The 18765-nt window shown below is 35.2% G+C and overlaps 1 protein-coding gene across 1 annotated transcript in view; it reads left to right on the plus strand.

The window, feature by feature from the left end:
* Positions 1-10543, plus strand: part of LOC132560299 (QRFP-like peptide receptor) — a 45366-nt gene extending 34823 nt beyond the window's left edge. The window contains exons 5-6 of the mRNA XM_060224970.1: positions 2182-2281; positions 10139-10543. Coding sequence (XP_060080953.1) covers positions 2182-2281; positions 10139-10543 — 505 coding nt within the window. The remainder of the gene's footprint in view (positions 1-2181; positions 2282-10138) is intronic.
* The last annotated feature ends 8222 nt before the right edge of the window (positions 10544-18765 follow it).

Here is an 18765-nt window from a genome sequence, read left to right on the forward strand (position 1 = left end):
AGATATTGTCCGTTAGACGATCACTTTATTGAGCCCTAATAGATATTGTCCGTTAGGCAATCACTTTATTGAAACCTTATAGATATTGTCCGTTAGACGATCACTTTTTTGAGCCCTAATAGATATTGTCCGTTAGACGATCACTTTATTGAGCCCTAATAGATATTGTCCGTTAGACGATCACTTTATTGAGCCCTAATAGATATTGTCCGTTGGAGAGTCACTTTATTGAGTCCTAATAGATATTGTCCGTTAGACAATCACTTTATTGAAACCTAATAGATATTGTCCGTTAGACAATCACTTTATTGAAACCTAATAGATATTGTCCGTTAGACAATCACTTTGTTGAAACCTAATAGATATTGTCCGTTAGACGATCACTTTATTGAGCCCTAAAAGATATTGTCCGTTAGGCAATCACTTTATTGAAACCTAATAGATATTGTCCGTTAGACAATCACTTTGTTGAAACCTAATAGATATTGTCCGTTAGACGATCACTTTATTGATCCCTAATAGATATTGTCCGTTAGGCAATCACTTTATTGAGTCCTAATAGATATTGTCCGTTAGGCAATCACTTTATTGAAACCTAATAGATATTGTCCGTTAGACGATCACTTTATTGAAACCTAATAGATATTGTCCGTTAGGCGATCACTTTATTGAAACCTAATAGATATTGTCCGTTAGACGATCACTTTATTGAAACCTAATAGATATTGTCCATTAGACAATCACTTTATTGAGTCCTAATAGATATTGTCCGTTAGGCAATCACTTTATTGAGTCCTAATAGATATTGTCCGTTGGACAATCACTTTATTGAGTCCTATTATATGTTGTCCGTTAGACGATCACTTTTTTGAGCCCTAATAGATATTGTCCGTTGGAGAGTCACTTTATTGAACCCAAATAGATATTGTCCGTTGGACAATCACTTTATTGAAACCTAATAGATATTGTCCGTTAGGCGATCACTTTGTTGAAACCTAATAGATATTGTCTGTTAGGCAATCACTTTTTTGAGCCCTAATAGATATTGTCCGTTAGACGATCACTTTATTGAGTCCTAATAGATATTGTCCGTTGGACAATCACTTTATTGAGTCCTATTATATGTTGTCCGTTAGACGATCACTTTTTTGAGCCCTAATAGATATTGTCCGTTGGAGAGTCACTTTATTGAACCCAAATAGATATTGTCCGTTGGACAATCACTTTATTGAAACCTAATAGATATTGTCCGTTAGGCGATCACTTTGTTGAAACCTAATAGATATTGTCTGTTAGGCAATCACTTTATTGAAACCAAATAGATATTGTCCATTGGACAGTCACTTTATTGAACCCAAATAGATATTGTCCGTTAGACGATCACTTTATTGAGTCCTAATAGATATTGTCCGTTGGACAGTCACTTTATTGAACCCAAATAGGTATTGTCCGTTGGACAATCACTTTATTGAGTCCTAATATATGTTGTCCGTTAGACAATCACTTTATTGAACCCTAATTGATATTGTCCATTTGACGATCACTTTATTGAGCCCTAACTTTGTTGAATCCTAGAGAAAAAATATTGGCCTGTAGACGATATCTTTGTTGAATACTGAAAAAAACATTGTCCGTTGGACGATCACTGTGTAGGTTTTGTGTGATGGATTGTGAATACGTTCGTAGGATGATGACTTCATTTTATCCTTGATATATTGTTTTTCGTTTCACGAGAATATTTTCTATTTCAAACAAATCCCCCCATTATATGTGTCCTGATCATTTCTGTATCCCTCATGGGTTAAACCTTTCCACTCGATTAAAATAAGATTATCACTTGAGTGCGTATGAGCAATTTTATGGAATGATGTTCTTTAAATCTTGATGTCTCCACTTAATCAACAATATCTGTATCAAATTTCGCACTTTTCCAAATCATAATATGCTTTTCATTGATCACGTAAAAAACAACCCTTTTAGCGCTTCTCTTAAATCGTTACATTATAACCGCATCCATCGACGCTTGCTCATGAAAATTGCAGTGATTATCTCTAATATGTGGTCATTCCCTTTTCGTGTTTGATGCACGGCTGCACGACTTTCTGATTTACGCCGACAAACGCTGCTACCACTGAGCACGTTCAAACAACACGCTGATTGATTGCTTTGTTGTTCATTCAGATCAAAAGGCGACCTTAACAAGACAAACTCCGGCTCTAACGATATGGTAACAATAACTACACCAAGAAAATCCAAAGACGACAACAAGAGCAAGAAACAGGTACACTCTCAGCTTTGGTCGATTCTTGGGAATAGCAAAGTTTATTATCTAAAACTTAGATTATGCAGTCAATTATTGATGATTATCGATGTTTTTATGTGCAGATTCGTTCCTTATAAGTCAATCCTCTATTATGGAACTAGTGCGGCTGTCATTTCCACATACTTCATTCTCTTTGGTATTTCTATATATAAATTTTTGTCTGGTATTGTCTCTCTATCCACAGAATGTGTCGACCGACTTACTTATTTGTGCTGAAATGTAACACTGATATACTGAATGTATTTCCAATACTTCCTTGTTTAGGGATCCTATATATATATATATAAGTTATATACAGTCATAATTATCCCCTACTTATCCAGTCTAATATTGTCTCTGTTCTATTATGCAAAGTCTTTTTGTGTACGTAATCCGTACCAAATATCCTCTAACTGTGTTATATTACATGCTCCGACTCAAAATTGCTGTTTGAAATTGACTTCATCTTAGTTTGTATTATGTAAACCATTACCGCTAGGTGGCGGACATGTGGTTAATTCTTCCGCTGCTTTCACACTTGTGGTTAAATAATACATCTTAAACGACTTCCGCTCCAAAACCCCATTTTATCAATCGATTTCCTTTTGCTCAATCTAATTTCAAATTCAATTTCCGCCTGGTAATCTGTATTGGCATCAGTGTGCACTAAGAATCAAACTTATATGCTGATAAATAGCAATAGCTTCAGAGAAGCCGTGATGGATTGTAAACTAAATTAGATACAATGTCTGCAGTATATATTTAGATGGGAAAATTTTGTGTATATAAGTTTTACATAATCGAATAAATTCGCGGATAGTCATAGAAGAGGTACTTTGTCTAAGGTGGATACTAATTTTAATACATACACGTTTACGTGCTATTTGTATGGTGGATATTTAATGGGATACATACACAATTACGTACCTTATGTGGGATATTCAAGGGACATATTACGTACTCTGTGTAGAGTGGATATTTAAAGAGATAAATACACGTTTATATATATACATGTTTACATATTTCGTCTGTTGTGGGTATTTATTAAGATAGATACGCGTTTACGTAGTTTGTGTATGGACTGTATGATGAAGAATACAGCTTCAACCATACACGGGTAAATAAGAACCCGAGGGTATTTAATTTAGGTCAAAATTTCGCTTGGGTTAAAATTTCTTTTAGTATACCACCTATCAAATAGACACTAGTGTAAGAACCTATATTTCTCACATGGTTGTTCACATGAACTACTGGTTTCATACACATGAGCAGGTGCTCCGGAAGAGTCAGCGTCTTCTGCATGTACAATGTACATTTTTATAGGTAAAGCGTTTGTGAATGTATATATTATCTAATACCTTAAGATCTATTCGCATCATCACGGTTAACAAACGTTAAAGATTTTGGTTTTACTCAGGAATCAATGTCTATATTACAGTAAATGTAATATTGAAGTATGTGACTACAAGCTTATACACTACCTCAGGAAGCTGACAAACAGACCGGTCTGTGCTGTCACATTTTACCTTAATTTTTCGGGCGGAACACGACAGGATTCCTGTTTGTCGATCAATAAAGTGACCACCAGTTACAAGATGGCTACGACTGAAAATGTCCTAGCTGTTCGCAGAGCGATAAAACCAGCACACCAACAAACACATAATTTAAAAAATGATGGAGGAAGGAAAGAAAAACAAATTTTTTTTGAAGTGCTGGTTAAGTAAACCAATGGCGTTTCTTTAAAATTTTCACTGCAGATCGCACTACGGGTTAATCAGGAAATGTTACTTAAGTTGTCTGTTACGATAATTTGAAATGGGATATAGCGAGTATGATATTATCATGATCTTGTTAGTGTATTTTGGCACTGACAAATGTAGGTTCTTCACTGACTGGTCAAAGCTGTTTATACAGTTACTGACTATATCAACATTGTATCGTTAATGACAATATCGACAGGTTTTGGTATTCTTCCACCATTTAATGGCCGTCTCCAAATTAACGGTGCTATGAAACATTTACATTAATGATGTATCAGATCTTTATAAAACATCTACTGAAGTCACGTCCGCCAGACAATACATCTGTTATACCATTAGAACACACAATTAGTTAAACCATTATTGTGATTGAAACAAGCCAACCATATGATATCATGTGCAACGCTTCATATATTAAAAGTTGTAAACATACACAGTGTACTGGGATAATAGTGCGTTTGTTTACACAAACTTTATAAGTCTTACTTGTCAGTGCGAAGCATGTTAGTTTGATGACGTGACTCGTAAAGACCGATAGTTATTAATTACTATTACTATCCCGTTAACTGTGTAATTTAATTAGTGTCTAGGACAGCGAGGACATTTCTCGGTCATCAGAAGGGCTTCATCATCAGCTGTAGCAGGTATTGGGCTCCTACAATCACAGCTTTCATCAAAATAACACGATATACCAGTGTAGGCTTTATCGTATCATCTTAGAAAGCACGTCGGTCATCACTTGTGATATATATACTACACCCTCTCCCCCCCTTATATTTTAAGCTGTATAACATTTTTATTTTGCAATATTTGATACATGTTTGAGATCATTATTTGTATTAGTTCTTACTTAATTTAAAAATAATATTTGATGATGTTCATTATTGCTTTGATAGGTTTTTTTGACAAAATAGTGAACCCTTTCGTACCCCCATGGTTCACTGCCCTAAATATTTCAAATCAAAAGCCCTAGGGACCTTTTGGACTTTCAAGCACACTACACGAGTTGTTCATCAATGTGTCACAAACAGCCAGTTAATCTTAAAATTTTGTTCCTGGAAAGAGTCCTTTTCATTGCATTCTCAATATCATCATCATAGCCTACTGAATGTGACAATATCACAAGTTTAAAAACCGACACATTACACGTGTTGTAATGGGTTAAACGATATCAATTTCAATTAACCTAGTTACATTTTTTCACGGGCTCTGTGGAATCACCATAATTTGTAATTAGTTGCGATTCCAATGTCTTCAGCAAACAGAAAAACAGCATGTAAAAACAAAGGGAATAAATTCTGTTTAAATGAGATGCATTTAATTTTCTCAAGTATTGCGTTTTGTGATAAATTAGAGTTCCAATCATTACTGTCAGTTCACTTCGTACAACATTACGGCCAACCTCGGGGACTTTTAGTCCACCAGATACAAGATTACGGCCAGTCTCGGGGCTGTTAGTCCACCAGATACATCATTACGGCCGACCTCGGGGACTGTTAGTCTACCAGATACAAGATAGGCCATCCTCGGGGCTGTTAGTCCACCATATACATGATTAAGGCCAGCCTCGGGGACTGTTAGTCTACCAGATACAAGATTACGGCCTTTCTCGGAGACTGTTAGTCCACAAAATACAAGATAACGGTCAGCTTCGGGGACTATTAGTCCACCGGATACAAGATAACGGCCAGCCTCGGGGACTGTTAGTTCACCAAATACAAGATAACGGCCAGCCTCGGGGACTGTTAGTCCTCCAGATACAACATTACGGCCGACCTCGGGGACTGTTATTCCACCAGATACAAAATTACGGCCAGCCTCGGTGACTGTTAGTCTACCAGATACAAGATTACGGCCTTTCCCGGAGACTGTTAGTCCACCAAATACAAGATTAAGGCCAGCCTCGGGGACTGTTAGTCCACCAGATACAAGATTACCGCCAGCCTCGGGGCTGTTAGTCCACCAGATACAAGATTACGGCCAGTCTCGGGGACTGTTAGTCCACCAGATACAAGATTACGGCCTTTCTCGGAGACTGTTAGTCCACCAGATACAAGATTACGGCCTTTCTCGGGGCTGAAAGTCCACCAGATTCAAGATTACGGCCAACCTCGGGGCTGTAAGTCCACCAGATACAAGATTACGGCCTTTCTCGGGGACTGTAAGTCCACCAGATACAAGATTACGGCCAACCTCGGGGCTGTAAGTCCACCAGATACAAGATTACGGCCTTTCTCGGGGACTGTGAGTCCACCAGATACAAAATTCTTTCCATCGATGTAGCGCTCATTACTATTGTGTTTGGTAAACTACATGTATAAAGCATTGCATTAATGCAAACAATCCATCACGGTTTCTCTGAAATTTCGTGCTTTTATATCAAGAGGAATTCGGACTAACGACCGCGACAAGAAAAAAATAATATCGCAAATAAGGTTATCATGCTGAATATCACAATCTGTAGTTACGGAGAAGTAGAATCGGGCTCAAGTTATACATTATAAATAATTTGACAAGTTGATACACTGACCATAACAACAAAACTGAATTATCGTCTAGTTATTTTAAATGGTCTAGTGACCACCATGTTTGACATCGGCTTGTACATTGACCTCTTCTGGAGATCGCAGAACAGAACTTGAGCAAAATCCACATGGAAATGATTTTATAATTTTTTACCCGAAAGCCGAAATGTTGAGAAAAAGGGTCTGTACCAACAAAATATATACGGTATGGAAACCGGAAACACGGACAATTATTTCCCTAAAAGAATTGCTACTCCTGTGTATTTCTTACTTAAATGTAGCAGATTTCAGGACAGAATGAGCCAGCACTCATGTAAAGAAAAGGTTTGATACAGGAATAATAACATTCCTTCATTATTTCATCGAATGTATTGTACGTTGTATCATATCTATAACATTTAAATTGTGGAGCCACTGAATACCGCAAAGGCGACGTTGTTCCTCTGTAGCGGTCGTGTTTCACTGTCTGGACACTGTCTCAGATAGTGAAAGGATTGCATAATCATCGGGAGGTGTGACACGTCATATCCCAGAAACTGAGTGCTGGATTCTGATTATAACTGCTATCTGGTCCTAGCTCTCCTCGATACAAACTACTATCTGTTAAGGTGACCTCATGGGTAGTAAAGGTCAGTAATAACATGTTATTTCCCTGGAGATCGAACAAGTGTTTGTAGTGCCGTACATCTAATATCTTCATCAATTATAGCCAGGTCGATCATCGCAATGGCACGGGCACGCAACATCAAGTACATGTATGCAATTTTCATATCCACTTGTTTGCAAAACTTGAGAAGTGATTATACAAATGACGAGCAATATAAGGACAATGTCAATAAGACAAAAGATGAGAAAGACATCAAAACAAGAAAGACATTGACACATATCAAGTTATTTCAATTGTAATATGACGTAACGATCTATAAGAGCGGTCCATATATCTGACGATTTGACGTTAAGATTTCATTAATATGGCAGTATTGTTGTTTTCAATCCGAGTGGTTAAATAAGTTAGTAACTTTCACTTTTATATTAGTTTTGCATGAAATATGTTTTTAAATATCAATGCAAATGTTGAATTGTCATTTTACCCTACCAGAAAAACCATGACTGAGATTCTAAAGCCCGTTTTTTGATAGACTTCCGTTATTCAATTTTCATTATACCAATAACAAAATTACTCTTTAAGGTCCTTTATTCAAAAAGACATCAGAAAAGGACATAAGACGATTCAAGGACGGCGGATTAACCATGGTATCAATGTCTTTGCGTGGATGTGAAATTATTAAAGTGTTATTGTGTGCTATTTCCTTTTACAAAGTACAAACATAACTATATCCAACGCGCACATCAAAAGTGTTCAGAGGAAGTAAACAAAGAAAAATGTCTACCAGACGTAACTAATTATACATTAGATAGATATAAGCTTTCCTAATTTAGAAATCCTTTCCTCACCATTAAACATCTAAACAGTTAAATGAAGACTATTTGATAGCATGTAAGGCATTGTAACAGAAGCCATTATATTCACCATGGTTACAGCATGATAATGTTGTTGTATCAACTTATCAACTGACGTAAAGATTTATTAGTTTTTAACTTCAAACGCACGTAGTCATTTGCTAGATAAACTGATTGTCTACGATTGAGCTGTAGTACAATATACATGTAGGTATAATTACGTATGTGTATAGTGTGTCACTTTAAATATCTATATGGTTATCGGTATCTTCGTGCCCATATTTCCATTTTAATGTCATAAATATAGGACAGAATTGCGTACAATCACGGCAAATTAAACACAGTTTCAAAACGTGCTAATGAAATGTAAACATTCAATACTTATTAGGCCATTTTACATTAAGAAACCTAACACATGTTAAACGTTACTTATCACACCATTAATTAACCCGATCAGATACAGTACTTGGAACGCTTGAATCACTACTTTGTAAAAAATGAAATGGATAAACGAAAAAGTAAATAAAAGAAAAACGACGGAATACATAAAACTTTCAAAATTGCAGAGACCATAAACCGATAATTACATAGGGATTAAATGTTGCTTTAAACAGTTTACGAAACAGCGCAATAACCGGCCTATAAAACAGCGCAATCACAGATTTATAACACACCGCAATAATCTGTTTATGAAGCAGCGCAATAACCAGTTTATAAAACAGCGCAATTACTGGCTTATGAAAGAGCGCAATACCGGCTTATATAACACACCACAGCAAACATCAGTGATTATGTAACTCTTCTCATCTCTCGGATTTATCATTCAAAGATAGGTAACACTTTAGGACTGACTACAGCAGAAACCGTTGATTATTAAACGTCACATCTCTCTACTGCAGGACTGACTACAGCAGAAACCATTGATTATTAAACGTCACATCTCTCTACTGTAGAGCTGACTACAGCATAAACCATTGATTATTAAACATGACATCTCTCTACTGTAGGACTGACTACAGCAGAAACCATTGATTATTAAACGTCACATCTCTCTACTGTAGGACTGACTACATCAGAAACCGTTGATTATTAAACGTCACATCTCTCTACTGTAGGACTGACTACATCAGAAACCATTGATTATGAAACGTCACATCTCTCTACTGTAGGACTGACTACAGCAGAAACCATTGATTATCAAACTTCACATCTCCCTACTGTAGGACTGACTACAGCAGAAACCATTGGTTATTAAACGTGACATCTCTCTACTGCAGGGCTGACTACAGCATGATACGTATGGTATAGGAAAAACAAAACCCGAAATACAACTCTCACTCACATAATCGGTTTTATCAATTCTATCTCAACATTGAGAGTTTAATGCCGTCAGAGAAATGACTTTTTGCCCTGAAGCAAGCTTTTATTGAATCCCATTCTTCATTTTTCTCTAGCTAACAATGGAGATGATAAAACATTTTTCGCCGTTCCTTAGCTAACAAGGGAGATAATAAAACATTTTTCTCTGTTCCCTAGCCAACAAGGGAAATAATAAAACACTCTCTGTGTTATCTATACAAAAAGGGAGATAATAAAACGTTTTTCTCTGTTCCCTAGCCAACAAGGGAGATAATAAAACCATTTCTCTGTAACCTATACAACATGGGAGAAAAAACAAATTCTCTGTTCCCTAGCTAACAAGGGAGATAATAAAACATTTTTTCTCTGTTACCTAGACAACAACGGAGATAATAAAACATTTTCCTCTGTTTCCTAGCTATAGCCAACAAAAGAGAGAGAGAGAGACAATAAAGCCTTTTTCTCTGTCCCCTAGCTAATAATGTATTTAACGAAAAACCAATGTTATTATTTATTTCTGTTCGGTATGTATCAATTAATGGGAAGGCATTTCATAGTCTTTATTTCCCGCTGGCATACTTCACAGCAAATTTCACATCTGCATGCTTTTGTTCTATGATGATAAACTGTCTTTTTTATGGAAAGACAAACTATTGGTATATTTTTTAAGCTTTGTTAATGTATGGTTTGCTCAAATATAAGACAATTGATATGTTTTATTTCCATTTTAGGTAATTAAAATGCTGGTTGCTATCATCATCATTTTTATCATTTGTTGGGCGCCCTTACTCATCAACAATGTTCTGGTAGGATTCAAGCTGCTGCCTGATCTGAATATCGACCATCACAAACACATTCGTGAAGCTCTCCACATCATGGCCTATTCCAATAGTTGTGTCAATCCCGTAGTATACACATTCATGTCACGAAACTTCAAGGAAACATTCAAACAAACTCTGTGCGGTTGTCTGCGCAAGTCCAGGCGATACAGGAAGAACACTTTGGAGGCGGGAACTTCCTTTCACAATGGTAAAACCTATAACACCACACTTAATGGAGATTCAAGCGTGATCGTGAACAGGAACGCAGTGGAGCTGTCAAGTTGTCAGTACGGAACCAATGCTGAACCTGTGTAATACAAAAAATTATAATTATGAACGTGTTTTATAGTATAGATAGACGCAAATATGTAACTTTACCAAAAGTGAACAAACAGTGAACTTGTATTTATCTGTTTAACATCCCAATTAAATTCTCTGAATCAAGATAGTATCTAATATGAACTGTATAAATGTACTGTATAGGGACTCTCAGCTGAGTTGCACGGAAAGTGGAAGAAGTTGTATCAATATTTCATATTTTAATATGTACATATTTCCTGGTTTTAGATTTGAATTCAGATCACAATAAACATATTATTACGATACTGTAGCATTTGTAACTAAACGAATGGCGCAGTTGTCATTTTCTTGACTTCAGCTAGCAATATAAACTGATGTGTGGTACACATGTGAACAACAACTTTAAAAGCAATATATGTGACGTAAAGAGTCTTTCATGAATGGTCCAGTCATATTGCCAACTGTAAAGCCATTTTGTAGGGATTGCTATTCGTAAAACGTTATTATTTGTAGTCTACGAACTTAAATGTTCACGAAATGATAAACAAATACAATTCAACACGGATTTTAGAACTGTTCATGTCGATTGCTTTTAACAGGATTTGTTTTAGATATCAAGTGTCAATGAAAATGTAGATTTTTGTTAAAAACTGTTCAGCAATTTGATGTGACACAAAGTTTCAACTTCAAAATATTGAACGAGCTAAAGAAATTCAACATGGCACGACCATGAGTTCAAGATTCTATTCATCAAGTAATTAACATCCAGGACTAGTAAGATATAACCCAAATTCGCTCTATTAGAAGAAATGCAAAACCATACGCGTTTTGATATTATTACTTGCAAATATTCAAGTAAAATAGTAAAAGTTTCAGGGAAAAGAATATTCATGTTTACATGTAGAACACCGTCATTCCAGAAATATTATCTATCACTCACATTAAAGAAGGAGTTCAGAGCCGTATAAACCATGACGTCACCATGTAAGTACAAAATTTTCATTTTATTATGACGTCAGCATACAATACCGAATTTTTCACGGCGTCAAAATACAGGTACTAAACATACCATAACGTCAGCAAGCTTATATCTAATACATGTACATCATGAGTTCTACTCACAAGTATCTAAAAGACTACACTTCAAGACACAAGCATCGAATTTACCACGACGACAACACACAAGTATCGAATATACCACGACGACAGCACACAAGCATCGAGTTTACCACGACGACAACACACAAGTATCAAATATACCACAACGACAACACACAAGTATCGAGTTTACCACGACTACAACACACATGTATCGAATATATCACAACGACAACACACAAGTATCGAGTTTACCACGACTACAACACACATGTATCGAATATATCACAACACACAAGAATCGAATATACCACGACTATAACACACAAGAATCGAATATACCACGACTATAACACACATGTATCGAATATATCACAACGACAACACACAAGTATCGAGTTTACCACGACTACAACACACATGTATCGAATATACCACAACGACAACACGCAAGTATCGAATATATCACAACGACTAGCATACAACCTATATCCAACGTCAGACGCCATGTGACCAGGGGGGACGGTTTTGTAAAATCGAGTCACAACTAAGTCATCGACACATGAACACTACCTAAAACAACATATCACCAATATGTACGTATCCAACTGAACACATCGTCAAAGCACAATAATCTAATATATCAAAGTACCGTATATACCTGAGGCGTCAACAGTTTCGGAATATACTACAGTGTACAAAGGAAATTGGTAATTCATCGGTGTCACTTACTGTATATATCATAACACATACATGGGCTAGTACCAATACGAAGATGTCTGATATCGTGTAAAGCTACAACTACATGATATAAAAAATACTACAAGGTTAACACCCAAGGACTGAAAGTATCATAACTTCAACCACCAGAACAAAAAACAAAGGACACTTTAGGCGGACGTCACGTTATCGTGAAGGACAAGCGTTTCTCACTGTAACTAAAGAAATAATCATATAGGTAGCAAATGCAATCATTTTAAAATATCAGAACTTCTTAAAGACTAATATACCGAAGAGGAAACATAACTTGTGTTTTGAAAATCATGTACAAAAGGTATTTTGATTACAAGAGCTATTTTCTCCAATTCATCGTCTAAAGTCAATAAGCGAAAATTGATATAAAAACCCAATTAAGATTAATTGCTAAAGGTCTTTATTAAAGCAATAAAATGTTGCCTAAAAAGTTTGTGATCTAAATAATTGAACCTTGGGTAAAACATGAATGTCCTTGGAAAATGTTGATGTAAGATATAAATAAAAGTTTAAGAAACTTTAAGCTTGTAGTAGTTGATTTTCTTATCAGGTTCTGCTAGTGATGTGTAAATATTCAGAAAATATGCAAACATATTAAAACATTTTATTATACTTAACCGATGTCTCAGAATACAATTGTGTATTGTGTTCAAGGCTACATTTTGGTATGTCTGACTAATTTGAAAAATATATCCATCTGAATTGTCATATGAACTCTTGATTCCTAATATTTCTTAAGTTCTGAAATAAATGTTACAATATGATTCTGATGTATTGGTACTTTTAGCCATCAATCTGACGTCACCATCCTCTAATATTTCCTCTATATTGGCAATAAATGTGACAAAAATATGTGAAGTTCATATGAGATTTGTAGTACACATGTCAGTGGCTTTCCTGATCATATCTCAATATAACCGATGGCGACACCACAAGTAATAACATTGGCTTATTTCCTTCGAGTAGTTGATCCCAGAAAAATAGTATTCATTATACTAGCCTATTATGAAACATCGATATCCTGGTAGTCGGGACTTGAGAGACAGTATCAGTTAACACAGTTCTTAGGTTTTTATCTGCCCCTTCAAATCCTCTTGCGTGATGAACGAACGTGCATGCAACATAGCAGTGAACTCTTGCCATCCCGTCGAGATCCTCATCAAAATTAGATGATATATACATTATACCCAATCGGTATCCGGGAAAGTCAATTTGCCCGACAAATCTATTTATTTTTGCATTTATTCCAATAAATGGTAATATTAGTTGTGAAGTAAACATTTTTGTCTTCTGTTGATATGAGCTTTCGTACTCTGTTGACTCGTTAAACACGGGGCGGGGAGTGGTTTTAGAAATAAGAGGGCAACGGCCTCGTGGGTTTTCGCGTCACGGATAGCTGAGAATCTTTGCTTTTGTGTTTAAGGCACTTTTAGACAGCAAGCTCTCATACACCTGAAAGTATCTGTTGATTTGAGTCAAATGTATGATTATAGAAAGACGGAAATCCTGATGTAGAGGATGGCTTCTTTAGTTTGCAAAGAGAAGAACGGTCCTAGAGAGAATATACGTCCCATCTGTGGCCTGACATCCTCAATCGGCATCTAGCAGGATAAAAGGTCAATTTAATGGTGACAAATGTCACAAGCCAAATTGGTAATTAATGTCACTCAACGGCGTTCCTTTACACTTATTTTTATGTACAAGATTTAGATGTTTACTTTATAATGAGTATTAAAAAACAGTGTCATTAGCAAAATTCCAAATGTGGAGAATATCACCAACCCTCCTTAGTTAAGAAAATATCATCACTCGCCGGCCAAGCCATGATTGATATAATGCGTTTCATTCCTAAAGGTTGCAATTTTTTGGATCCTCCATTATCAAAACTAGGATATTTACAATCGGTGAAAATATGAAAAAAAAAGACAATGCGACACCTGTATGAAAAACAGCAAAAATCACATAAATTGTTACATATCCACTTGAATGCCTCATCACAACGAAAGTAAGAAAATACTACGCCATAAAAATAGTTGTTAAAAATATTGCATTTCTCTGCGGTTCTTCTCTACAATTAGTACACAAAATGACTATTAAAGTAAAAATAAAAATATATAAATAAATATAGATAACTACAAAATAATACGGTAAATTAAATAAATAAGCCTTGATAAATAAACAGCCTGTCAGCTGTATGAATGCTTTCAAAGACATGATGGCAAAGACTGGGACATTAAAGCGCTTTAAAGCTATTTGCTGCTTAAAATTCAAGGCACAAAAATGACTTTTAAAACTACACACATTATGCATAAAAATTAATTGATCAAATATGTTTTGATTAATTTACATATATAGTACAATGCTAGTTTTTATATAAACGACGCTAGATAACTTTTCCTTTAATTACTTGATATAACGCTTAAACATGCCATATTGAAGAAGATATAAAAGACACACAAGTTAATAAAGAGTTGACTAATGTTCGACAGCATTATAGGAATATATTTTAAATTACACTTTATACGCTGTATTATACACTATTTACAATCAATATGACAGACAGCCTTACCGGCAAAATGCAGTCATTGTTACATAACAACATCGGCCTCATCACAACGAAAAAGAAAATACTACGCCGAGCTCTGCGGTTCTTCTCTGCTAGTGACTATTAAAGTAAAAATAAAAATATATAAATAAATTAGATAACTAAATAATACGGTAAATTAAATAAATAGATAAATTCTTCACCTCTCAAAACATCCACATCCACAATAAATACAATAACTATTGTGTTGATCAAAATGAATTACATATATAGCAATGCTGATGCTAGACTTTTCCTTTAATTACTGTATAACGAAGTGAATCCTCGTTACGGTTTTATAGCGGTCTGTTCTTGATAAAACAATACACAATGTAAATACGTACAAAGTAACAGGCATCACGATAGGCCCAGTGTCAAATAATGTAATTATTTCTATTTAATCAACTCGGATGAATCCATACACCTCACATACATCGCGTGGTCTAGTTTTCCCTAAATTTCCTTCTTAATGAATGATATTTCAATTCCCGTGGACTGACAAATAATATTGCGTTGACCTGATTACCGTGTATACTTCGTCTTTTTGTCCTACGCCGTCAAATGTTCAACATTTATGATGCCAAAATATCATTGAGCCTCTTGACGTGTTTTCCCGGACCGCTAAAGGATTATAGTCAGAAAGTCAATGTTGTTGACTTCATGAATGTTGAAAGAATCAGATTTATATCTGACATGATACAAACATTGAAAGCTATAACGAAAATAAGTCAAACAGCGAAACAGAATATCTTCTTAACAACACAAATACAGATGTCATCTTGTCACGTGACAACATATGCTAGCCATGATTGAGGTTTTATTAAAGGCTACAGTTTACACTAGAGTAACTCACACTCACACACAAATAATGCTATGTAATATGAAATTAAGTAACATCCAAACATATAATTTTATCTAGAAATCTTCCTTACATCAGTGAAACCATTTCGAAATATTTGCATTGGGGCGAAAGTTCATGTGCAATAAACGACTGCTACACATGGTAGTCGATTATCTTAAGAATAATTCAGAGGAAAACATCACAATCCCTATTCAACCATTTCAAGTCGTTTCCAATCCGATGGGACTTAATTCACTACTTGTCTTTATACGCACTACATTTACACATAAGTTTGTTTCTTCAATGACGCAAATAAGAAAACTATCTCTTCTTTTAGATTGTCATATCTAACTTCTATATGGTAAGCGTTACATCTTTCTGAAGAAAGTAGGTCAAATGAAAAGCGTGTACTTGCATAAGAAGAAAAAAAGTCAGGCATCAGAGTTTGAGAGGAATATCAAAGTGACTGAGGAGACTGCAGTCTAGTAATCGTCCTCGAAGTCTTCATGTGTATAGTTTGTAGGCTATCTCTCCATTTAGACTGTCAATTTTAGATACAAGACAGCTAAGTGAAGTTTCTTTTAAGCAACATTGAGAACATCATCTGTTTCATTCAGTTCCACTCACCGACAAGCTTTTGTCAGTATGTTTATTCTTTTCGTTGCTGACTACACGTGTTTTCTCTAGTATTACACGTATCATTAAGTAGTTTCTTCAAAAGGTTCTATAAGATATCATTGTCACCGTAATCAATACCATGTTCTTATGTATTGCATTATTTTATGTACAAATCACTTCCATCATGTCTCCATACACCATGTATATTCAGGAGGAATCAATCCTAGTCCTCTTTATTCTCTACCCATATGATTGGTTTCTTAATGATAAGTTTGATAGCTCAACTTTTTATGTTTACCTTTCCTATATGAAGAGCATACCGAAACAGGTCACAAAAATCTTTATTTGTCCTTAAATTTTACTTCCAGATATATTGATGACGTCTTCTCATTAAACTACATAAGACTTATTGACAATGTCCACTGTATTAGCACACAGGAATTGGAAATCAAAGACACGATAGGCACTTCAACATCAGAAGATGTTTTCCTACAACGAAACAAACATGGACAGCTTTTCACCAAGCTGTAAACGTGATGATTTTAATTTTCCTGTTGTAAATTTTCCATTTCCGGATAGCAGCATTCCTGCATCTTCAATTTATGATGTTTACATGTCGCAGTTGATAAGTTATTCGTGATGTCGGCAACTGACAAACAAACGAACGACACAAGGTAAGTTTATGGAAGTTCATGGTCATCATAATGACATCATTGGGAAATATTTTACTTCCTTGTGTGAATGAATAATTGTTTATATTCTTACTTGTCTGCAATGATGTAAGCCAATGTAATTTTTTCTGTTTTACGGTTTTATATAACTTTTGTTACAGTTGACATGTCTTCGCAGTGCACTTTTATCTGGAGAGAAATCAATATCCATGAAAATGGAGCGTTACACTTTCCCTTCATGTACCATTTATTTATACCGGAAATTTCCGAACTTCCTAACTAAAAATTGGTTCAATTTCTCAAATTTTCGAACCAACAAAAAGTGCATAGCTTTTAAAATGCTTTTAGATATTATTACACTTTTAGCGGTTTGAAATGGAAATCTAAGCAATGGGTGAGTTTAACAATGGGGAGATTACACCGTTAGTTCCACATCAATGGTTGTTTTAAAAGACAAAGTATGAATATTGAGTTTGAATGTTAAAGTTACGTCTTAAGCTGTCTATAACATCAAATGAATTGGACTTGCACTAATATTCTGCCCTGAGACATGTTGACATCTCGAAAATTTATGTTGGTGGTATTAAAAGTTTCATTTGGAAAGAATTTCGTTATCAAATTTCCAATCAATGAAGTACTGCCAATTGGTTCACAAGCTTAAGCATTGGACTTCGTTCTCAAATAAGAAAGATGTAAACAGGATTATCCAAATCGTCATCAAGATGCACTACAGGACTACCAATGGATCGAGATCGGAAGCTGTATGTAGTTACTGGTAGAATAGGGTATATTGCGAGTCTTATGGACATTTCCCCCTCAGACGTAGACGTTTTTGTGTTGATTTATTCGTGTACAGGTCACAAAAAATTAATAACTTTCTTATTATTGTGAGATCACAAATTTTCCGTGTTAAAATACTTCTCTTCATACTTAAAGTTTATAAAAAAGATTTAACACGTTAAATCCTCGCGCATTTGATACGAGCTTTCATATAGGGAAGCTTGTATTATGTAACGCAATTAATTGTTACCCTGAGATGGCTGTCTTGTAATAAATGACGTTATAAATGTGATGAGAGGTTATAAAGATGTAGCTATTAATGTTCTTCTGCATTGTAGGGACAAATTATGATGTGAAATGATTAGTATTAAAAACGTAATATTCGGTTTATCATTTATTTCGTATTCTGATTGGACGAAATTTATATTATGACTTAGATAACTCCGATCTAGAAGAGTTCCGTGTGACGCCTGTAAAATTATTGTTCCGCATGAAAAAAAGTCATATTACAAATAACATGTTTATAATCATGGTATCTATACTTAGTTTTGTCAAACAATCAAAAGGGAGGATGTTACATGCAGCTTGAGACATATGCCATTATACGTTAATATCACAGTGTCACTGAGATTGACCAGGACATAGCTGCATATTTGAAGAGTGTGTGCATGCTAGAGCTGTTATTTGAATCTTTATTCTTGAAGAAATAAAGGGTGTATATTTAATTATCCACGTCTTCGTAACATGTTTTATAAAGTGAAAAACTGTCACCGAGCTTATCTCGTGCAACAGAAAAAAAGTGTAAAGCTACTTCGTTTATGGAATTCGATGTAATACTCTGTTTTATTTGTTTACACTCTATATTTACGTCTTTGCACTGGATTAAAATTTC

Source organism: Ylistrum balloti, unplaced genomic scaffold (assembly GCF_031769215.1).
Source record: "Ylistrum balloti isolate Yb309-2 unplaced genomic scaffold, AGI_CSIRO_Ybal_v1 Utg369668, whole genome shotgun sequence".
Classification (NCBI taxonomy): Eukaryota; Metazoa; Mollusca; class Bivalvia; order Pectinida; family Pectinidae; genus Ylistrum; species Ylistrum balloti.